The 23,591-nt window shown below is 47.4% G+C and overlaps 1 protein-coding gene across 3 annotated transcripts in view; it reads left to right on the top strand.

The window, feature by feature from the left end:
• Nucleotides 1-297: 297 nt before the first annotated feature.
• Ctc1 (CST telomere replication complex component 1) overlaps nt 298-23,591 on the top strand; it is a 23,598-nt gene continuing 304 nt past the window's right edge. Inside the window, exons 1-23 of one of the 3 annotated variants that reach the window (XM_070001438.1) lie at nt 298-342; nt 4,506-4,669; nt 6,129-6,366; nt 6,511-6,722; nt 7,786-7,942; nt 10,575-10,853; nt 10,939-11,067; nt 12,298-12,530; nt 12,627-12,801; nt 12,900-13,100; nt 14,286-14,412; nt 16,266-16,380; nt 16,516-16,843; nt 16,933-17,022; nt 17,236-17,402; nt 20,028-20,116; nt 20,217-20,391; nt 20,711-20,788; nt 22,340-22,484; nt 22,564-22,628; nt 22,847-23,012; nt 23,116-23,242; nt 23,399-23,591. The exon at nt 23,399-23,591 is cut by the window's right edge and continues 304 nt beyond it. In XM_070001438.1, coding sequence (XP_069857539.1) covers nt 310-342; nt 4,506-4,669; nt 6,129-6,366; nt 6,511-6,722; nt 7,786-7,942; nt 10,575-10,853; nt 10,939-11,067; nt 12,298-12,530; nt 12,627-12,801; nt 12,900-13,100; nt 14,286-14,412; nt 16,266-16,380; nt 16,516-16,843; nt 16,933-17,022; nt 17,236-17,402; nt 20,028-20,116; nt 20,217-20,391; nt 20,711-20,788; nt 22,340-22,484; nt 22,564-22,628; nt 22,847-23,012; nt 23,116-23,242; nt 23,399-23,535 — 3,630 coding nt within the window. In that variant the 5' untranslated portion in view covers nt 298-309 and the 3' untranslated portion in view covers nt 23,536-23,591. Of the gene's footprint in view, nt 343-2,446; nt 2,479-4,505; nt 4,670-6,128; nt 6,367-6,510; nt 6,723-7,785; nt 7,943-10,574; nt 10,854-10,938; nt 11,068-12,297; nt 12,531-12,626; nt 12,802-12,899; nt 13,101-14,285; nt 14,413-16,265; nt 16,381-16,515; nt 16,844-16,932; nt 17,023-17,235; nt 17,403-20,027; nt 20,117-20,216; nt 20,392-20,710; nt 20,789-22,339; nt 22,485-22,563; nt 22,629-22,846; nt 23,013-23,115; nt 23,243-23,398 lie in introns of those variants that run through there. The other 2 variants (XM_070001439.1, XM_070001440.1) reach the window with 2 other exon arrangements.

The following is a 23,591-nucleotide window of genomic DNA, read 5'->3' on the forward strand; positions in this document are numbered from 1 at the left end:
TTCGAAACCAGCTCGGGTAGTAACGTCCACGAGGATTCTTTACCTCCTGGTGTAAAAAAGCTCAGGGGCAGAGCACAGGCCCTGAATTCCAGCCCCAGGACCAACACATACAGGAACAGATAAACTCTTAACGTTATCCAGGAGCTCCCAGCGAACAGAGCAAAGAAGATGCACGCTCACAACGGGGATCCCAAAGGCGGCAAACAGGGGGAAAAAAAAGCGCGCGCCGTGATGACGTCACGCGGCGGTGCTCCCGTCGGCCCTCGCGCCCGGCCCGCGCGCGCTCCGTGGGTGGGGCTTCGGCGCACCATGGCGGCCTGTAGGCCTCCAGCTCCTGGCTCCGTGAGTGCTGTTCTCCGGCCCTTGTCCCTTTTTTTTTTTTTTTTTTCCTGGTCTCAGATTTTCTTTTCATGTTCCTTTCACTTCGTGTCTCTGGCTTCTGGGTCACGGCCGGGGTTTGGGAAGGGGCCTGGGAGGCGGTTCGCCCTTACCTCGCTTATTGTTTTTTTCCCTTCCCTTCCTCCTGAGGCTCCCATTGCGCGCCTTTAAGTCAGTCTCCACGGTTTGATTAGGGTTCCGCTAGTGAGACACCAGGAACAGGTTAACGACGAGGCTGTGTTTTCCTGGAGGAACAGCTTGGGTAGGCAAGACCACGGGACTGTCCGATGAACCACCAGCAAGTACTACAGCACTTGCTACTGATGTTCAAGGCCCTGAATTTGATCCCCACCACCATCGACTAAAATACTAACAAGCTGGGTATCAGTGGTTTGCACCTGTAATCCTAGTTACTCAGGAGACTTACCAGACTGAGAATCGCGGTTCAAAGCCATCTCAGACAGGAAAGTCCCATGAGACTCTATTTCCATTGAACCACTAACCACGCGGAAAAGGGACTGTGGCTCAAGAGATAGTGTGCTGCCTTGAGAAAAACAAAAACAACCAAAAAAAAAAAAAAAAAAAAACCAGGCTGGGAATGTGGTCTAATGGTAGAGTGCTTGCCTAGCATTCATGAAGCCCTGGGTTCAATTCCTCAGTGTCACATAAACAGAAAAGGCCAGAAGTGGTGCTGTGGTTCAAGTGGTAGAGTGTTTTGGCCTTGAGCAAAAGTAGTCCAGGGACAGTGTCCAGGTCCTGAGTTCAAGCCCCAGGATTGGCCAAAAACAAACAAAATACTACCACCACAAAAACCAAACAAAACATTGAATTCTCTTTTAACTACTTTGAATTACTTTGGTATTACTTTTAGAAATAGTGGTATTCAGTGTGCCAAGTAATGGATAGGACAACAGAGTAGGAACCTAAAAGGATGGAGAGAAGAAAAGTATGAATATGAGCTTTAATAATATTGGTGGGACAACTGAGGATGATAATCTGATCTAGTGTCCAAAATTCTGACCTTGAATGAGAGTTTCTGGCAGAGGTGCAGTGAGGGTTATATACAGTGGGAATAGGACAACCTGGTCTAACTATGTATGTACAATCTATATGGTCCCTGTATTCCTTAGGAGCTCCACATTTTAACTAAAAGAACAGGGAACAAATCTAGTGGGATTACATCTTGTATACAAATAGTTTATGAAAACTCACGCATATTCCTAAAAGAAAATGATTAAAAATTATACTCTGCCTATGTCTTTTTTTAAAATATATTTTCCACCAATAGGCACTCTTAAATTATAAGGTAATAATATGTACTACTGGGTTTTGTGTGTGTGTGTGTGTGTGTGTGTGTGTGTGTTTGCTTGTTTGTTTGTTTTTTGTTGGTCATGGGGCCTGAACTCTGGGCCTGCTTGATGTCCCTCAGCTTTTCAGCTCAAGGCTAACACTCTAGCATTTGAGCCATAGTGCCATTTCCGGCTTTTTTTTTCTGTTTATGTGGTGCAGAGGAATCAAACCCAGGGCCTCATGCATGCAAGGCAAGCACTCTACCACTGAGCCACTTCCCAGCCCCTGTACTACTCTGTGTGTGTGTGTGTGTGCGTGCGTGTGTGTGTGTCACCTTCCCAGCCCCTGTACTACTCTGTGTGTGTGTGTGTGTGTGTGTCACCTTCCCAGCCCCTGTACTACTCTGTGTGTGTGTGTGTGTCCCTGTGTGTGTGTGTGTCCCTGTGTGTGTGTGTCCCTGTGTGTGTGTGTGTCCCTGTGTGTGTGTGTGTCCCTGTGTGTGTGTGTGTCCCTGTGTGTGTGTGTCCCTGTGTGTGTGTGTGTCCCTGTGTGTGTGTGTGTCCCTGTGTGTGTGTGTGTCCCTGTGTGTGTGTGTCCCTGTGTGTGTCCCCTTTTGATTTTTCACTCAGTGCTGATGCTGTTCCAATTGAACTACAGCTCTACCTGACTTTTTTTTTTTCTTTTGGTAATTAATTGATGATGAGAGTCTCATGGACTTTTCTGCCTAGGCTGGCTTCTAACCCTGGTCCTCAGATCTCAGCCTCCTGAGAGTAGATAGGATTGCAGGTATGAACCACCAACACACATCTAGTAAGTACTATTCTTTATAAATAATTTAAAGGAGAGAGCGCGAGAGAGTGTATATGTTTATCACTAGAGGTAAAACCTAGGACTATACACATGATAGACAAGTACTCTGCCACTTCAGCTATGCTCCCAGCTCTTTTGTTTTTATTTTGTTTGTGAGACAGGATCTTACTACTTTTTTGCTTGGGCTTGCCTTGAATTCACAATCCTCCCCCCCCCCCCCCCCCCCCCCCCCCCCCCCCGTGGAATAGCTGGGATTACAGATTTGTACCACCATACCCAGATAATTTAAAATAATTTTGAAAGGATGAGTTTTCCCATTCAAACTTTTCAGCTTGCTGGCTTTATGTATTTGTTTAGGGGAAGGGTACCCCATGTAACCGAGGCAAACCTTGAACTCATGATGCTCTTGCTTCAGCCTCCCAGTGCTGGGTTTATAGAAATGGACCACTACACTAGGCTTTAACTCACCCACCTTAGAGCCAGACTCCATGTATGGTGGGATATCCTTAAACATAGTAATTAGTGTCCTAGTGAGGCATGTGAATAACAGTGTAGCACCTTTCAGATCAGGAACAGTTCTTATTTAACTTTGATCTTGCTGCTTTTCTGACAAATCTGCATTAACCCTTAAAATGCTCAAGTAGATTTGTTGATGGCCCACTACAGGAGATCTGTTAGTTCTAGCTACTTAGGAAGCTGGAAATGGGAGGGTCATGTTTGAGGTGAGCTTAGGCAAAAAAAAAAAAAGTTCACAAGACCCCATCTGAACAGGAAAAAGCTAAGTGTAGTGGTGCATGTCTATCATGTCAGCTATGTCAGGAAGCCTAAATTTGAAAATTGCCATCTGGATTGGTCTGGGTAAAAAGCATGATCTTATCTTAAAAATTACTAGAGTGAAAAGGACGAGGCATGACTTAAGAGGAAAAGTTCCTGCCTAGCAAGTTACTCAAACCCCAGTACTGTTGTAAAAGATTAAAAAACAACAAACAAAAGCAATTATGTGTTTAACTCAGATTTTTTTTCCCCTCAGAGCTAGGGATCAAACCTAAAGCATAACACAAGCTAGGCAAGCACTCAAGAACATCCCAACCCTGGACTGACTTTTTTTTTTTTTGGTCAGTCGTGGGGCTTGAACTCTGGCCTGGGCACTGGCCCTCAGCTCTTCAACTCAAGGCTAGCACTCTACCACTTGAGCCACAGCACCACTTCCAGTTTTCTGATAGTTTATTGGAGATGAGAGTCTCATGGCTTTGAACCGAGAACCACAGATTTCAGCCTCCTGAGTAGCTAGGATTATAGGTGTGAGCCACCAGTGCCTGGCTGGACTGACTTTTACGGTCTTTTCAAGTTCCTCTTAATTTATTTTGTTATTAAGTAGTTATACAAAAAAGTTACAATTCCGGGGCTGGGAAGGTGGCTCAGCGGTAGAGTGCATGCCTTGCAAGCATGAGGCCCTGGGTTTAATTCCTCAGCACCACATAAACAGAAAAAGCCGGAAGTGGCGCTGTGGCTCCAGTGGTAGAGCGCTAGCCTTGAGCTGAAGAGCTGAGGGACAGTGCCCAGACCCAGAGTTCAGGCCCCACGACCAGCACAAAAAAAGAAACCAGTTCCATGTCAGGTTATGAATACAGTGCATCTTCATCAATGCCACCCCTTCCATCATTCTCCCGTTTTCCCCTCCCCACCCTACACTTAAGTTAGGTAATTCAATTTTTACATAATACATAATGAATATAATGACTTCATTTGCTCACCTTTCCTTCCTCCATTTGTGTGCTCTCTCCTTCCATTACCTTTCCCTCCCATACATATTGCTGCTTCCTGTTACTCATTTTGTTAAACAGTTCATTAGTTGTTCAGAGGAGTTACAACATTGCTCTCCTATACCATCTTTTAGTCAATTTGTGTGTGTAAACACTTGATGGTCATTTGCATACCATCTGAATTTTTTTCCTATTCCCTAAAAGATTGCTTGATGGTCACAATAGTAGTCTTAAAGATGTTTTAATTAGATCTACTTTTCTCAGGAAGAAGCTTGGCTTGAGGCTGCCCAGACCTTCATCCAAGAGACTCTTTGTCCAGCTGGCCAGCAGCCTAACGTCCAGTTGACTCAGTTGGTACTTGATTGTGTGAAGACAACCTGGTTGTCCCAGGGGAGGAGCCAGGGCTCTACACTGCCCCTCAGCTACAGGTAAGGAGAGGTGGGCTTTGGCCAGGAGGATAAATTTGGTATTAAGGAGGAAGAACCAAGCCGGGCGCTTAGTGGCTCACACCTGTAATCCTAGCTATACAGGAGGCTGAGATTGTGGTTTGAAGTCAGCCTAGTCAGGAAAGTCCATGAGACTCTTATCTCCAATAAACCAGAAACTGGAAGTGGCGCTGTGGCTTAAGTGGTAGAGTGCTAGCTTTGAGCTGAAGAGCTGAGTAGCTAGGATAACAGGGTTGAGCCACTGGTGCTTGGCAGGAGATGAGTTTATTTTTGCTTGACTGAAGTGGAATAAGAATGGGAGCAATCTAGGAGCCAAAGGCTCATGCCTGTAATCCTAACTACTCAGGAGGCTGAGGGCTGAGGATTGCAGTTCAAAGCCAGCCTGGGCAGGAAAGTCTGTGAGACTCTTCTCTCCAATTAGCCACCAGAAAAAACCAGAAGTGGTGCTGGGACTCAAGTAGAAGAGTGCTGGTCTTGAGCTGAAAAGCACAGGGACAGTGCCCAGGCCCAGAGTTCAAGCCCCATGACTGACAAAAAAAAGGAGGGGCGCGGTGGCTGGGAATGTGGCTTAGTGGTAGAGTGCTTGCCTAGCATGCATGAAGCCTTGGGTTGGATTCCTCAGTACCACATAAACAGAAAATGCTGGAAGTAGTGTTGTGGCTCAACTGGTCAAGTGCTAGCCTTGAGCAAAAGCAGCTCAGGAACAGTGCCCAGGCCCTGGGTTCAAGCCCTAGGACTGGCCAAAAAAAAAAAAAAAGAAGAAGGAAGAACCATATCTAGAACAAGGGAAGTAAGAAGAGTAAGTGAAGAACAAGGTGGACTAAACATACCTCCTGCAAATCTTCTCTTTCCTAAAGTTCTTCTAAGTCAATTGAAGTCAAGTTTCCTAAGTCCTGATCAACCTCTAGACTTAGGCACCATCCTCATTTTTGTAGGCCCTTGCTCCCACTCCTTTTTTTGGTTGGTCAAAGGGCTTGAACTCTGGGCCTGGGCGCTGTCCCTGAGCTTTTCAGCTCAAGGATAGCACTCTTCTACTTGAGCCCCAGCACCACTTCTGGTTTTTTCTGTCTCACAGACTTCCCTGCCCAGGCTGGCTTTGAACTACAATCTTCAGCCCTCACCCTCCTGAGTAGCTAGGATTACAGGCGTGAGCCACTGGTGCCCAGCTTGCAAGACTCTTATCAACATCCACCAAAAAGCTGGAAATGCAGCTGTGGCTCAAGTGTTAGAGTACTAGCCTTGAGCAAAAAAAGCTCAGTGATAGCACCCAGGCCTTGAGTTCAAGTCCTAGGAACAGCACACACACACACAACAAAAAAAACCCTTGTTTCTTATTCCATGATCCCATTCAATCCTTTTTTGAGCTCTTGGGGATATGTCAGAGTTGAGAGCATCCTCCTAGGTTTGGACTGACTTTGTGAGATGTCTGTTCTCTTTCCAGCTTCGTCTCAGTACAGAACCTCAGGACCCACCAGCGACTCCCGTGCTGCAGCCACCTGTCCTGGAGCAGTAGTGCATACCAGCACTGGGCCCAAGGTGCTGAGCCAAATGGGAGCCCACTACACCGGGAGCGGCTGTTAGTTTTAGGGACACTAACAGACTTGTCAGGGGACTTGGAACCAGAATGCAGGAATGGAAGCCTCTATGTGAGAGATAACACTGGAATCCTGGACTGTGAGGTGAGCAGTCAATCACCTCAGGCCCCTAACAGGAATGGTGTCTAGGAAGCATGGAGGCTGCTAAGTCTCTGAGGGAACAAATGTAGAAAACCTGTAGGTTGGAGTCTGGGGTCCTGATTAACCTGTGTTCTTGGTTTTTTCTAGCTCATAGATCTAGACCTTTCTTGGTTGGGGCATCTCTTCCTGTTCCCCAGTTGGAGTTACCTCCCTCCTGCCAAATGGAGTTCCTCAGGGAGAGGGCACTTGGAGCTCTGGGATGCCCCAGTGCCAGTGTTCCCTTTGACTATTACCCCTGGCCCTCTCACACCTATCCCTGTCCTGTATCCAGAGATGGCATCCTGCCTGCTCAGACACAGGTAATGCTTTCTTTCCAGGGAATCAAGGAACACTAAAACTTGGAAAAAATAGTGGTTAAATGGAGAACGTGTCTGTGTGTGTGTGTATGTGCAGGCCCAAATGGCTCATTTATTTTCTGGTTGTTTGGGAGGTTTTTAGTGGTTGATTGGAGATAAGAATGTCATTGACATTCCTGCACAGGCTGCTTTCAACCCCAATTCTCAGATTTCAGCCTCCTAAATAACTAAGATTATAGGTGAGCCAGGTGAGCCAATGGACATCTGATAGAAGGTTTTGTTGTTGTTGTTGTTTGTACATTTTTTATTGTAAAAATGCTGTTCAGAGGGGTTACAGTTACATGAGCAAGGTAATGAGTACATTTCTTATTGAGCATTGTTGCCTCCTTTGTTTTCTCCCTACCATCCCTTCCCTCTCACCTCCACAACTAACTCCCCTCCAAGGAAGGTTTTTGATAGTTGTATACGGAATGTTTCTTTTTTGTTTTTTCTTTTATTTGGGGGTAGGTCACAGGGCTTGAACTCAGAGCCTGAGCTCTGTACCACTTTGAGCCACAGTTCTATTTCCCATTTTTGAGTGGTTAATTGGAGATAAGAGTCTCACGGACTTTTCTGCCCTGGCTGGCTTCAAACCGTGATCCTCAGATCTCAGCCCCCTGATTAGCTAGGATTATAGGCATGAGCTACTGGTATATCAAGTCAAGGAAATAGTAGGGGGCTGCTGAATACTAAGTAGTCTTGCCAGTCACTGGTGGCTCATGCCTATAACAGTAGCTACTCAGGAGGCTGAGATCTGAGAGTTGCTGTTCGAAGCTAGCCTGGGAAGGAAAGTCTGAGAGACTCTTATTTCCAATAATGTACTCAGAAAAACCAGAAGTGATACTGTGGCTCAAGTGGTAGAGCACTAGCCTTGTGCAAAAGAAGCATTCAAGCCCCAGGACTGGGCAAAAAAAAGGATTTAAAGATTTTTAGAATAGTACTTTTGGACACTTCAAGTACAAGAGAAGACATTTCTAAGGGGGAAAAAACCCCAGAATAAAGACTTCCTTTCCTCTGGCTTCCTTAGAAGCAAGTTCAAAGTTGTGAAGCCAAACCTGGCTGGGAAACTGGTTCAATTGAGTGCTCTGGTGAGAAGTAAAAAGAAAGCATATTTCATCCTGTCTCTTGGCGAAATGTCCGCAGCCATCAACCAAACTGTCAGCCAGGTGTCCATCATCGTGCAGGTGAGGTCAAGTGAGAGGCACACAGGTATGGAAAGGGTGTTAGAACTCTTTGGGGGCAGGGGGGAGAGAGGGGGGAATGGGGCAGGGTAGGGGAGACGTGGGCTGCTGGGAAGGTGGCTCAGTGATAGAGTGCTTACCTTCCATGCATGTGGCCCTGGGTTTGACTCCTCAGCACCACATAAACAGAAAAAGCCAGAAGTGGTGCTGTGGCTCAAGTGGTAGAGTGCTAGCCTTGAGTTGAAGAGCTGAGGGACAGAGCCCAGGCCCAGAGTTCAGGCCCCACAACCAACCAAAAAAAAAAAGTCTCACTCATGAATCTTCCTGCCCGGGCTGGCTTTGAACCTTGATCCTCAGATATTAGCCTCCTTAGTAGCTAGGATTACAGCCGTGAGCCACCGGCCCCCAGTGGAGGACTGCTTTCTAGAAGCAGTGAGGGAAGATTGAAGGCCATGTTGTTTGTATATAGAAGCAAAAAATAGTCTTTATGCCTATATATGTAGCACAGTCAGGCCTCAAATTACTAATCCTTCTGCCTCTGCCTCCCAAGTACTGGGCAGTGCTACCACATTTGCTCATAAAACTGCGTGTTTCTGGGTTGCTTCCTCTTTGGATCCTCCTCCTTTTTCCATTCCTTTTAGTCAAAGCATATAAACTGAAATACAAAACATTTTCAATGCTGTTAGGATGCCAGAAGTGGTACCCAAGTCTATACCTAACTTTACAGGCACACTAAAAATCTATAAAATTACTTTCATGTTATGTGTATAAGGTGTGTATGAATTTCATGTTTAGAGTTGATTCTGTCTATAGGACAGCTCATAATATATATGTGAATATTCCAGAGTCTGAAAGAAATCCAAAATCTGAAACATTTCTGATTGCAATTATTTTGGATAAGGAAAATGAACCTTCAGGGCCCTGTTCAAGTTCTTCACTCACTAGGCATTCTTTTTTTTTTTTTTTTCTTTTGCCAGTCCTGAGCCCTGAACTCAGGGCCTGGGCACTGTCCCTGAGCTTCTTTTTGATCAAGGCTAACATTCTTACCACTTTGAGCCACAGCACCACTTCCACCTTTTTCTGTTTATGTGGTACTGAGGAATTGAACCCAGGACCTCATGCATGCTAGCAAGAGCTCTACCATTAAGCTATATTCCTAGCCCATCTGAACCTTCTTTTTCTGTACTTAGCTACCTTCCTTCCTTTCTTTCTCTCTCCCCCCCCCTTTCTTTTCTTTTCTTTTCTTTTCTTTTTTTTTTTTTTTTTTGCCAGTCGTGGAGCCTGACCTCTGGGCCTGGGCGCTGTCCCTCAGCTCTTCAGCTCAAGGCTAGCGCTCTACCACTTGAGCCAGAGCACCACTTCCAGCTTTTTCTGCTTATGTGGTGCTGAGGAATCAAACCCAGAGCCTCATGCATGCAAGGCAAGCGCTCTACCACTGAGCCACCTTCCCATCTCTTTCTTTCTTTCTTTTTTTCTTTTGCCAATCCTAGGGCATGAATTCAGGGCTTGGGTACTGCTCAAGGCTAGCATTCTATTTGAGCCACAATCCTATTTCCAGCTTTTTGCTGGCTAATTGGAGATAAGAGTCTCACAGACTTTCCGCCCGAGCAGGCTTAGAACTGTGATCCTCAGACCTCATCCTTCTCAGTAGCTAGGATTATAGACATGAGCCACCAGTATCAGCTTTATTGTACTTCTTTTTTTTTTTTTGGGTCCGGTCGTGGGGCCTGAACTCTTGGCCTAGGCACTGTCCCTCAGCTCTTCAGCTCAAGGCTAGCGTTCTACCACTTGAGCCACAGCGCCACTTCTGGCTTTTTTTTTCTTTTTGCTTATGTGGTGCTGAGGAATCGAACCCAGGGCCTCATGCATGCAAGGCAAGCGCTCTGCCACTGAGCCATATTCCCAGTCCCTTATTGTACTTCTTGAACATCTGTCCCAATACTAGATACATATTTGCCCAATACACATTGATGATATAAATGAATGTGGTTTGTATGTGATGAGGTAGGAGAGGGAAAGTGTTGAAAAGGACATTTTCTCAGCCAGGGGCCAGTGGCTCACACCTATAATCCTAGCTATTCAGGTGGCTGAGATCTGAGGATCGTGCCAGTCTAGGCAGGATAGTCCATGAGACTTATCTCCAGTTAACCACCAGAAAACTAGAAGTGGCACTTTGGCTGGAGCACAGAGAGGCTCAGGGACAGAGTCAAGCCCCCAAGACTGGCAAAAAAAAATTTAATTGGCAAACAGAAGAAGATGAGAAGGGAAGACTTGTGAAGAGCAGGCCATTAAGGGTGAATTGTTGAATATATATATATATATATTTTTTTTTTGGGGGGGGGGTCCGGTCGTGAGGCCTGAACTCTGGGCCTGGGCGCTGTCCCTCAGCTCTTCAGCTCAAGGCTAGCGCTCTAGCACTTGAGCCACAGCGCCATTTCCAGCTTTTTTCTTTTTGCTTATGTGGTGCTGAGGAATCGAACCCAGGGCCTCAGGCATGCAAGGCAAGCGCTCTACCACTGAGCCACCTTCCCAGCCCTGAATATATATTATATATGAGAAAAGAGAAAAGGGTCTCTGACAGGAGCCAGTATGGGGAGTGTTTCATGTACCATGTTGCCTTCCTCTATACAACCAGATCCCTGCCCAGCTGGTGTGGTACCAAGTCCTTCGGCCTGGTGAGGCCTATGTGCTGACAGGACTTCGGGCATCCAAGATCCGTGGTCACTGTTACTATATTTGGACAACCAGTCCTTCCTCTCATCTGATGCTGCTGAAACCAGAAAATGTACAGACGCTGGAGCTGGAAGGACCCTTCCCAGAGGCTGACCTCAATCCATGTCCCATGCGCAGCAAATCCCCAGACAAGAAGGAACATAAAGGTCTTGTTCGGGAATCCAAAATCTTACATTATGCGGTGAGCACAAGAAAGCAATCTAAAGCTCATGAGTGTCCAAAGAGGAAGGCGATGATGGCTAACTCAATCTCTGGCCAATTTTCAGGGAATAGTCACTGGTGTGTTGAATGAAGCAGCTGGTCTCTATGAGCTGGACGGACAGTTAGTACTCTGCCTTGCATACCAGCAGTTCCACGGCCTCAGGCGGGTGATGCGACCAGGGGTTCATTTGGAGGTAGGTGAGAGATTATAGCTTCTCTTACCTTCACAGACTGGTTTTATTTTGAAGCTAGGTGGGACTCTATAGCAAATATACACAAATAATAAATGTGTGGTAGAGGGAATGCTTTAGAATGGTTTAGAAAGACTAGGAGTATGGCTCAAGTAGTAGAGAGCTGGCCTAGCAATGAGTTCAAACCCCATTACCATTTAAAACAAAAAACAGGGGCTGGGAAGGTGGCTCAGTGGTAGAATGCTTGCCTCGCATGCATGAGTTCGATTTTTCAGTGCCTATAAACAGAAAAGGCCGAAATGGCACTGTGGCTCAACTAGTAGAGTACTAGCCTTAAGCTGAAGAGCTGAGGGATAGCACCCAGGCCCAGAGTTCATGCCCCACGACCAACAACAACAACAACAAAAATCAGTCCTGGGGCTTTCGGCCTGAGCTTCTTTTGCTCAAGGCTAGCACTGTACCACTTGAACCACCAGCCCACTTCCAACTTTTTTTCTGTTTATGTGGTACTGGGGAATCCAATTCAGGGCTTCATGCATGCTAGGCAAGCACCCTACCTCTAAGCCACATTCCCAGCCCACCCCAGAATAATTTGAACAAGAGCCTAGTCTTGGGCCCTATGGGCAGAGGTGAAGCCCAGAGCAGTAACTTTACAGCTTCCTGACTGGGTGAGGGGAGGGATGGTGAACATACAGGCATAGGACCAAGAATGATCCCAGGCAGCCTGTTAACAAGTCTAAGCCGTATCCAGAAACCACCAAGTCCTAGAAAGACAGATGGCTTCATGGGACATGATGGATGACTCACAGGGTACAGGCTCTTTGTTGTGGGGAGGGGAAGGATGGGCATATAGTACTAGCTAGGGCTTAAACTCAAGGCTGGGTGCTCTCCCTTAGGCTTTTTTGCTCAAGTGCTCTAGCACTTGAACACTAGGTTCTGTCTTTTTGCTGGTTTATTGGAGATAAGAGTCTCACACATTTTTCTGCTCAGGCTGGCTTTGAACTCTGATCTTTAGATCTCAGCCTTCTGAGTAACTAGTATTATAGGTATGAGCCACTGACACTGGACTAAAGGTACAGGTCCTGGTGGGAAGTGAGGCATGGTCTGAAAGAACATAGCCAGTGTAGAGGAACTTGTGTTTCTTTCTCCTGGAACCTAATCAGTGGCAACTCTAGCTACCTGTGTGTGAGTCACTGAGTTGGGCTTTCACTGCTGCTTTTCTGCCTTCCTCAGCTCCAAGATGTTCACCTTCTCCAGTCAGTGGGTGGAGGCACAGCCAGGCCAGTGCTAGCTCCCTGCCTCCGTGGTGCTGTTCTGCTCCGGGGCTTTTCTCGCCAGAAGCCTGAGACTCAGTCATCCCTCCAAGTTCATGGGGCCTCCTTATATACACAGCTAGTGTGGGAAAATCATTTAGGACTTCCCCTTTATCTATGGATTACCAAGACGCTGGAGGAACTGGCCTGCAAGTGAGGAGGGATATGGGTGTGGAGTGGGGACGGGGTGGGAATCTGGAAGGGACTACGTCTTCGGAGGAAGTCACTGTGCTTTCTTCCCTGACCAAGGCTGTGTCCCCACATGCTGAGGCACCACCAGTTCCTGCAGCGTTCTTCTCCTGGGAACCCCAGCCTGGGACTGCAGCTCCTGGAGCCCTCCCTCCAGCTTCCTCCGCCAGGTAGCCACATTCGGAATGCACACAGTGAGATTCTGGAAGAGCCTCATGACTGCCCCCTCCAGGAAGTATGAAGATGTGGGAAAAGTGGGTAGCAGAGCTAATGCCTGGAGGTCACCTGGGCACAGGAAGCACAGTGATTCTGCTTCTCTCTTCTGCCTGACAGTATGCTCGGCTGCAGACTCCCTGCTCTTTCCCCACTCTGGCCACCCTCAGAGAGGAAGCAGAGCGCAGGGCTTGGGCCTCCTTTGATCCAAAGGCACTTGTGCCCCTGCGGGATGCTGCCTACCTACCCAGCTGCCAACTCAACCGCTGCCTGGCCTGGTCTTGGCTCAGTCTGCGCCCCTGTACCTTTGACCCTGCCCAGGTAAGGGGTTCCAGAAGCTCAGGGGACTTTGTCTTTTCACCATCGTCGTTGCCTCTTCCTTAGTTTACATTACTCATTTTAGTTCTTTGGCTTTAATTTTTTGTTTTTGTTTTTGGGTTTTATTTTTTGTTTTTTTGTTGGCCACTCCTGGGGCTTGAACTCAGGGCCTAGGCACTGTCCCTGAGCTTCTTTTGCTCAAGGCTACCACTCTACCTCGTTTCCTGTGTCTGTTGTACTGAGGAATTGAACCTAGGGCTTCATGCATGCTAGGCAAGCACTCTGCCACTAAGCCACATTCCCAGCCCTTATTTTAGTTTTTTGTTTTTGTTTTTGTCTGTCGTGGGGCATGAACTCTGGGCCTGGGCGCTGTCCCTCAGCTCTACAGCTCAAGGCAAGTGCTCTACCACTTGAGCTACAGCACCACTTCCGGTTTTCTGGTGGTTTATTGGAGCTAAGAGTCTCACAGATTTTTCTGCCCAGGCTAGCTTTGAACTGTGATCCTCAGATCTCAGCCTCCTGAGTAGTTAGGATTATAGGCACCAGTGCCCAGCTTCAAGTTTCTTTAAATGCACATAAAAGCAGACTTCTGTTACATCCTGTGAGGTCCTGAATGGTCTCTTCCATTAGCCCCCAATTTTTTTTTTTTTTGAGGGGGGGTCCGGTTGTGGGGCCTGAACTCTGGGCCTGGGTGCTGTCCCTCAGCTCTTCAGCTCAAGGCTAGCACTCTACCACTTGAGCCACAGCACCACTTTCACCTTTTTTCTTTTTGCTTATGTGGTGCTGGGGAATCAAACCCAGGGCCTCATGCATGCAAGGCAAGTACTCTACCACTGAGCCACCTTCCCAGCCCCTAGCCCACAATTTTTGCACATACCTTTTACTTATTTACACAGAAACTCTGTAGCTCAGGCTGGCCTCAAACTTTGCAATTCTCCCATCTCTGCATCCTGAGTGCTAGGATTACAGGCATGTATTAACATGTCCAGCTGTATACTTTATTTCTTACTATTGAACATGTGAATACTTGTATATTTTTTTTCATCTCTCTTCAACTCTTGAGTATAAGTTTACAGATCTTTTTTTGTTCACTTTGGACTACTAATACTTAATTCCTGTCCAAGCACATAATAAATGGTCAATGGTTGTTTAATAAATATTTGACACTTATCTTTCTTCTTCCTCTAGGTTTTACTTGGAGTTCTGGTGGCTTCATCTCGTAAAGGTTGTCTGCACCTTCGGGACCGAAGTGGTTCTCTGCCCTGTCTGCTCCTGGCCAAGCATTCACAACCTGTCACTGACCCACAGCTTATAGGTATAGAGTTCAGAGATCTTTCTACTGATAGTAGTGGTAGGGTACAGGTCCTCAAAGTTCAGAGGGATAGGAGGAAGCATCTGCTGGGGTTTGCTATTCTTTTTTCTTTTTTTCTTTTTGATTCTGGGCCTGGGGCTTGAACTCAGGACCTACATACTGTTTTCCCTGAGCTTTTTTTGCTCAAGGCTACCACTCTACCATTTGAGCCACAGCTCCACTTTTGGCTTTTTAGTAGTTAATTGAGTCTCACAGACTTTCCTGCCTGGGCTAGTTACAGAACTACAATCTTCAGGACTCAGCCTCCTGATCAGCTAGGATTATAGGTGTGAGCCACCAGCACACAACTGGTTTGCTATTCTTGTAACTTTAAGGAGAAATTTTGGAGATTGGTATAATAGGGAGAAGGAGCCAGCAGATCCCTAGCCACAATTACTTCTATTCTCATTTCCTTTGCCATAGCTCCTAACATGCACACCAGGACTACAACTTCTGTTTCTTATATTTGTATCTTTCTTTCTTTCTTTCTTTTTTTTTTTTTTTTTGTCAGTTGTGGGGCTTGAACTCTGGGCCTGGGTGCTGTCCCTCAGCTCTTCAGCTCAAGGCTAGCGCTCTACCACTTGAGGCACAGCACCACTTCCAGTTTTCTGAGTGATTTATTGGAGATAAGAGTCTCACAGACTTTCCTACCTGGGCTGGCTTTGAACCGCAATCCTCAGATCTCAGCCTCCTGAGTAGCTAGGATTACAGGCGTAAGCCACTGGCACCTGACTTTACATTTGTAATTTCTAAGAACAGTATTCTTAATTGACTTACTGGAATTTGTAGAGGGAAATCTTATTGAAGACAATTTGTCAGATTTAAGAACAGGCTGGGTACTGGTGGCTCATGCCTATAATCCTTTGCTACTCAGGAGGCTGAGATCTAAGTTCAAAGCCAGCGCAAGCAAGAACATCTGTGAGACTCTTATCTCACATTAACAACCAAAAATTCAGAAGTGGAGCGAAGCTTAAGTGGCAAAGCACTAAGATTGAGTGAAAAGGCTAAGAGACAGTGCCAAAGCCCTGATTACCAGCACACATACACACAGGAAAAAGGACCTAAGGGGGCTGGGAAGGTGGCTCAGTGGTAGAGCGCTTGCCTTGCATGCATGAGGCCCTGGGTTTGATTCCTCAGCACCACATAAGCAAAAAGAAAAAAGCCGGAAGTGGCACTGTGGCTCAAGTGGTAGAGCGCTAGCCTTGAGCTGAACAGCTGAGGGACAGCACCCAGGCCCTGAGTACAGGCCCCACGACCAGACCCCCCCCCCAAAAAAAAAAAAAAAAAAAAAGGACCTAAGAACCAGTGCTTCAGGGATTTGTTGAAAAGTACAATGGAAGCCGGGCGCTGGTGGCTCACGCCTGTAATCCTAGCTACTCAGGAGGCTGAGATCTGAGGATCGCGGTTCAAAGCCAGCCCGGGCAGGAGAGACTGTGAGACTCCTATCTCCAATAAACCACCAGAAAACTGGAAGTGGCGCTGTAGCTCAAGTGGTAGAGCGCTCGCCTTGAGCTGAAGAGCTGAGGGACAGCGCCCAGGCCCAGAGTTCAAGCCCCACGACCGACCAAAAAAAAAAAAAAAAAAGAAAAGTACAATGGAGGCCTTTTAGCATAGGAGGCCAGGGCAAGACTGCATGTGTGTGTGGATGTTTCTCCTTGGAAGTATCTCCTTTTTGGGGAGCAGGGGATGGTCAGGAGGACCTTTCATTCCCAGCTCTGGCCTGGGATGGGTAATGCGTTCTGTAAGATGTCTGTCTCACATTCCATCACACAGTTCTTTTTTCTTGCCATGATAGATAAAGAATTTTCTTCCTCTAGGCTGTCTGGTGCGGGCCGAGAGGTTCCAGCTGATCATAGAGAGGGATGTCAGGAGCAACTTCCCTTCCTGGAAGGAACTGGATATGGCAGGCTTCATCCAGAACCAGCAGGCCAGGTAGGCTCCTTGGGGTACTGGCTGTCTTCTTGAATCTGTGGGGACGGAAAGGCCTTACAGAGGTGGGGAAATACAAGGCCCCAGGTCACATGGTTCCTGCATCCCTAAGAGATTTGTTCTTGTTTCTCTCAACAGAGTCTATGTCCAGCTCTTTCTGGATGATGCCCTGATCCTGCCTGTGCCCAGACCTACTGTTCATTCACCTACTCCCTCAGCACCTCCTCACAAAGAGCCCCTTTGCCCAGAGGGATCCCACATAAGGCAGAGCCGGCTATTCCTGCTGTCCCACAAGGAAGCCCTCATGAAGCGGAATTTTTGTGTCCCACAAGAAACCAGTTCAGAGGTGCCCAAACCCACCCTCAGTTTCCATGTGTCAGGAAGCTGGCTGGGGGGCACTCAGAGGAACGAGGGGAATCGATGGGGCCCTCCTGATGCTCTGAGAGATGAGAACAAGGAACAGAAGGTAAACTAGAACTCTAGGAACCTTGGACCCGACCTCCCACGCCCAGAGCTCTGGGCTAGGACCCAGCACCCTACTGTCCTTCCTCACAGATTCTTCTCATCTTCCTCGGCTCTTCAGTCCGCTGGTTTGAATTCTTACACCCGGGGCAAGTATACCGACTCGTGGCTCCTAGTGCCTCTGTGAGTGCCCTCCCTGAGCCTGCCCTTCCCCACAAAGCTGTGTTTGGGTTGGAGTTGGAGGGGGCATGCCAGTGCTGATTTCCCTGAGAGACTTATATGAGCTAGAAGCCTGTGTGGAGAGCCCTTCCTTCTCTGAGCTCCAGGGAAATGAAGTTTTGTGAGCCTCTCTCTGGCCCAGGTACACTCTGAAGCAGTCATCCCATTTCTGACCAGACACCAGCATTTGAAGCAGAGGGCTCATCCTGCATGTCTCAGCGTCCTCTGGAGTTGGCTGGTTGCGTGTCCTGCCTCACTGTACAAGATGAGTGGACTCTAGAGCTTGAGAGCTCCCAGAACATGTTGCTGCCTGAGTCCTCGCTGACCCACCTGTTCAGTGACAAGTAAATGTCCTCTAGCCCCTCTGATTAATTTGGTCATGCTCTCTTCCCCTGCTCTGCCAGGTTTGGTGAACAGTCTCTGCTATAGTATGTTTCTTTTTTTTTTTTTTTTTTTTTTGTCGGTCGTGGGGCTTGAACTCTGGGCCTGGGCACTGTCCCTCAGCTCTTCAGCTCAAGGCGAGCGCTCTACCACTTGAGCTACAGCACCACTTCCGGTTTTCTGGTGGTTTATTGGAGATAGGAGTCTCACGGTCTCTCCTGCCCGGGCTGGCTTTGAACCGCGATCCTCAGATCTCAGCCTCCTGAGTAGCTAGGATTACAGGCGTGAGCCACCAGCGCCCGGCTATAGTATGTTTCTTTAATGTGATTTTGCTGGTGTAGGAATGAGGTCAGTGCAAGAGGGAAGTTGTGTTGTGTGCTGAGTTCTCCTAACACATTGCCATTGGAAATGGTCACAGCAGGCATTCTCACAATTAAGGAGAAGTGTTAGAAAAGGGAAGTAGAGAAGCATAAGAACGTATAAGGTAGGGGCTGGGAAGGTGACTCAGTGGTAGAGCGCTTGCCTTGCATGCACAAGGCCCTGGGTTCGATTCCTCAGCCCCACATAAGCAAAAAGAAAAAAGCTGAAAGTGGTGCTGTGGCTCAAGTGGTAGAGCACTAGCCTTGAGCTGAAGAGCTGAGGGACAGCACCCAGGCCCAGAGTTCAGGCCCCACGACTGGACCAAAAACAAAAAACAAAAAAAATATAAGCTATAGCTGGCCGATGGCTGTGGGAACAGTAATATTCTTCATGTAAACTTTTTGGGGTGATTGCAAGTACAAATTTTAAAAGCTGTAGAGATGTTTACTCCATAAAACAGTACTATTGAATTGTCTGTAATTTTATGAAATGGATCTCTATTACAAAGGAAGTGGGTTTTTTGTTTTGTGTTTTTGTTTTTTTGTTGGCTTGGGCGCTATCTCTGCGCTCTTTAGCTGAAGGTGAGCACTCTACTACTTGAGCCACAGCATCACTTCCAGTTTTCTGAGATAAGAGTCTCATGGACTTTCCTGCCCAGGCTGGCTTTGAACTGTGATCCTCATATCTCAGCCTCCTGAGTAGCTAGGATTACAGGCATGAGCCACTAGTGCCCCCACCAGAAAGAAAGTATTTTTTGGCCAGGCACGGGTGGCTGATGCTTTGAGGATTTGAGGATTATGGTTCGAAGCCAGCCTGGGCAGAAAAGTCCCAGTGAGAGTCTTATCTCCAATTAGCCACTCAAAAACCAGAAGTAGTGCTGTGGCTCAAGTGGTAGAGTGCTAGCCTTGAGCAAAAAGAGGCTCAGGGCCTTCAAGACCTACAACCAACAACAAAAACAGAAGTGTTTTCAAGAACCTATGGTGGGGTTGTGGGTTTTTATTTTGTTTTGTTTTCTCAGTCATGGGGCTTGAAGTCTGTGTCTGGGTACTGTCCCTGAGCTCTTTATTTTTATTTTTATATATATATATATTTTGGGTCCTGTCATGGGGTCTGAACTCTGGGCCTAGGTGCTGTCCCTCAGCTCTTCAGCTTAAGGCTAGTGCTCTACCACTTGAGCCACAGCACCACTTCTGGCTTTTTTTTTGCTTATGTGGTGCTGAGGAATCAAACCCAGGGCCTCATACATGCAAGGCAAGTGCTCTACCACTGAGCCACCTTCCCAGCCCCTGTCCCTGAGCTCTTTAGCTCAAGGTGAGCACTCTACCACTTGAGACACAGCACCACTTCCAGTTTTCTGATGGTTAATTGGAGATAAGAGTCTCATGGACTTACTTGCCTGGGCTGGCTTGAATAGTGATCCCTAGATCTCAGCCTCTTGAGTAGCTAAGATTACACATGTGAACCAATGGCACCCATGGTAAGAACCTATGTTTTTTTTGTTGTTGTTTTTTTTTTTTGGCCGGTCGTGGGGCTTGAACTCTGGGCCTGGGCACTGTCCCTCAGCTCTTCAGCTCAAGGCGAGCTCTCTACCACATGAGCTACAGTGCCACTTCCGGTTTTCTGGTGGTTTATTTGAGATAGGAGTCTCACGGTCTCTCCTGCCCGGGCTGGCTTTGAACCGTGATCCTCAGATCTCAGCCTCCTGAGTAGCTAGGATTACAGGCGTGAGCCACCAGCGCCCGGCTGCAGAACCTATGTTTTGAGGGTACCTGAGTGCCAATACAGAAGGCTGCAAGAGATGGAGCAACTGTGGCTCTTAGTACAAGTACAGACATGCAAGCCTCTGGTGGGCCTCTGCTTCTACACTGTTGTAGACGTCTACATCATATCATACCATTTTCTTTTTCTTTTCTTTTGGTGCCAGTCCTGGGGCTCTTTTTTTTCTCAAGACTAGCTCTCTACCACTTATGCCACAGCTCCACCTCCAGCAAACTTTCCTGCCAGTGGCTTCAAACCAGGATCCTTAGATCCCAACCTCCTGAATAGCTACTCATGAGCCACCAGCACCTGGCTAACACCTTGTTATTTTTAACAAGGAGTTTCTAGATTTTCTAGGACTTTATATGTGATATTCTAGCAGACAGACACTGTGGCTTCCTTTTTGACCTTTGAGCTGACCCTCTCCATTTTATACACTGTGTTCTTAATGTATTATTCTTACCTTTCAGGTTCATCAATACCTTGGTGTCTTTCTCAGCTGAGATTCTGTCACGGACACTCTGTGAATCACCTCTGGCTCCCGTCTGGATGACGAGTGGTAATGACCCCTTATTCAGGGGGGAAGGTATGACACTGAATGAATGATAGGATCTTGTGGTCTTGGTGGATCCCACTAGCTGCCCTCCCTCCATCTGTAGGGAACAAAGAGGCCATAAGAAGGTGTGTGAAGTTAACGGTAGCTTTACAGACTGCTGACTGTGAATTTCCCCCTCGCCTGGACATATATATTGAAGACCCACACTTGCCTCCCCCGCTAGGACTCCTTCCAGGAGCCCAAGTCCACTTTAGCCAGCTGGAAAAAAGGGTTTCCAGGTGAAGACCTACCCTGTGTCGGCTATACTGCTGTTCTTTAGTGATGGCTTCTTTTGAACACTCACCCCCACTCTGTTGAGAGAGCACCGTTCTCTGCTGTTATGTTTGACATGTCAGTCTGCCATTTGTGCCTTCTACCCTCCTGAGGTGTGGCAAACCAGTCCTCCTCTCCTCATTCTACCCTTTGCTTTGCTAGAGCCAGACCCAGTATGGCACCGGGGCTGGAGCAGTTAGCCACGCCTGTCAGTCATGACTTCCAAGTGTCAGCTCCTACTCCAATCTGACTGCTTTTCCTTCCTCATCTCTATTCCACTTGCAGATCCAACAATGTTTACTGTTGCGTCCGATCATCCACCTATATTCAGGTCCTGAGTTTTCCATCAGAAGTCACAATCAGGTCAGTGTATATGACCTAGTCCCTACACTATGCAGCCTTACACCCATATCCCTTACTGGAAATTTGCCATTAACTACAGTCTTCTGCGATCCCACTGAGAGTCTGCATTTCCTCTGGCCCAAATAAAAACTACTAGCTTGGCACTAGTGGCTCATGCCTAGCTACTCAAAGGTTGAAGATTGTGCTTTGAAGCCAGCCTGGACAGGACTGTCCATGAGATTTTTCTAATTAACTACCAAAAAGTCGTAAGTGGAGCTGTGGATCAAGTGATAGAGTGTTAGTCTTGAGCAGAAAAACTCAGGAACCAGTGCCCAGGCCCTGAGTTCAAGCCCCAGGACTGCCACCCAAGAAGAATGAAAGACTGAGAATGTGGCTTAGTGGTAGAGTCCTTGCCTAGCATGAATGAAGCCCTGGGTTTCATTCCTCAGTACCACATAAACAGAAAAAGCAGGAACTAGGCTATGGTTCAAGTGGTAGAATGCTACCTTGAGCACAAGAAGCTCAGGGACAGTGCTCAGGCCCTGCGTTCAAGTCAAGAAGGTGAGGAGTGTGTGTGGGGGGGTGGTAGGAGGGGGAAACTTTCTGGATAATATGACATGAATTATAGGCAAGCACTTTTTTTTTTTTTGCCAGTCCTAGGCTTGAACTCAGGGCCTGGGCACTGTCCCTGAGCTTCTTTTGTTCAAGGCTAGCACTCTACCACTTGAGCCACAGCACCACTTTCAGCTTTTTCTGTTATTTTTCTGGTTAATTGGACATGGAGTCTCATGGATAAAAGGACTTTTCTGCTCAGGCTTGCTTCAAACTGCAATCCTTAGGTCTCAGACTCCTGATTAGCTGGGATTAGAAGGTGGGTTTTGCCTGGCTAGGTTCTTTTTTTAGTTTAATGAGTTTTCTTTTTTTTTTTTTTTTTTTTTTGGGTCCGGTCATGGGGTCTTAACTCTGGGCCTGGGCGCTGTCCCTTAGCTCTTCAGCTCAAGGCTAGTGCTCTACCACTTGAGCCAAAGTGCCACTTCCGGCTTTTTCCTTTTTGCTTTTGTGGTGCTGAGGAATCGAACTCAGGACCTCAGGCATACAAGGCAAGCACTCTACCACTGAGCCACCTTCCCAGCCCTAGGCTTTTTCTTTGGTGTAACTGGACCTCCTTCTATCTAGGCAGGTGCCCTATTGCCTGAGCCAATCCTGAGCCCCATTCTAAACTCTTGAAGGATTTTTAGTCCAAAAATGCAAATACCTCTTTCTTGATTTATGTCCCAGTGTTCAAGCCTGAAAAATAACTGATGACTGTTAAAGACAGAAAAGCAGAACAGAGGCAAGGGAAAGGCCATGAGACTTCCAAGAGAGCCAGGATTCACTGCTGTTCTCATTTCAGACCTGCTGAGTTCTCTTATACTCACCCTGCTTTCGGGATCCCTGTGCCTATTCTTGTTTTTTTGAGACTAAACTATTAATTCCAGGATGACTTTTAACTCAAGATCCTCCTGAGTTGGTCTCCTAAGAATTAAGAATTACCACGTTTGCATCTTGACCCATCTCTCTCTTTTTCCTTAGTGCTCCCCTACCCCACATCTATCTGGCTGAACTTCTGTGGAGTGGCCCAGCCCCATTCCAAGCCATTGCTTCTTGCCATGTGGTTTTTATCATCAGCCTTCAGATCCTGTGGGTGTGTGCTCATTGTACCAGTGTCTGCCTCCAGGTATTGTTCACCAGATGTAGCATGCCCAACAGATATCATGGGACCCAAAGGCCTTCTCTAAGCACTCTTTCCATCCTAGGGAAGGTGCAGTGGGCAAGACGTTGCCTGCCCCACGCAGGCATCTGTCAGCCAGGCCAGTATCAGGTAGGTTACCCATTAAACCGTTTTACTTGTTGAACATCTAAATCTGTCTGTATTGACATAATTCCTGGCTCATGGAAATGTCTTGATATTTTATGAACGAATGTAAAGTGAGCTAAAGACTGAAAATCATGGGGAGGGAGGAGGCTTGCCTGTTGAGTCCAGAAGATTGGCTGCTTGAATTTGCTGTGGGAGTTTTCCCTCCTTCTTCTTTCTGCTAGGCTCCTGGTAGAGGATGGGACTGCTGAAGCCATAGTGACCTGCAGGAATCATCATGTGGCAGAAGCACTTGGGCTGGGTCCTAGTGAGTGGACCTCCCTCCTAGAGTCTGTCCGAGAGCCAGGGAGAGTGGCTTTGCAATTTACAGGCCCAGGAGCGCAACTGGAGGTGAGATGTGCCTGGGAGGCTGGGGCTCACACTCCCAGGTCCCTGTGGCTTTGGCTGAAGGCTGGGAGATAGGTTCCAATAAATACTGAGTTTCCCTTTCTAGTCTTCAGCCTCCATCCATGAGCCCTTGACCCTCTTCCTCCGGACACTTTGCACCAGCCCCTCCGTCCTCCGCTCCATTGTGCTTTCATTTGAGCTTGAGAAGAAACCCTCTAATATCACTCCACTAGGTAAATGTAGTGCAGATAGATGGGCCCCAGGAGGGAGAGGGATGAGGGGTTAATAGGGAAATTGCTGCAGTTGAGGAGAAGAGTGGATGAGGACTAAAAACCATGAATGGTTCGTCTGGGTGTTTTTTGTTGTTGTTGTTTTTCTTTTCATTTTAGAATCTTCCCGGCTACAGCGGTTCCAATGTGGAGAGCTCCCGCTCCTGACTCGGGTGAATCCCAGGCTCCAACTAGTCTGCCTTTCTATCCAGGAGCCAGAGCACCCCAGTTTTCTGGGGGCCTTCGCTTCTTCCTGAACTTCAAATGGCCTCAAAGTGCTTCCTGCCTTACTGAAAATCTTGTGGCCTGGATT

The sequence above is a fragment of the Dipodomys merriami genome, unplaced genomic scaffold (assembly GCF_024711535.1).
Source record: "Dipodomys merriami isolate MVZ:Mamm:240054 unplaced genomic scaffold, mDipMer1.0.p SCAF_59, whole genome shotgun sequence".
Classification (NCBI taxonomy): domain Eukaryota; kingdom Metazoa; phylum Chordata; class Mammalia; order Rodentia; family Heteromyidae; genus Dipodomys; species Dipodomys merriami.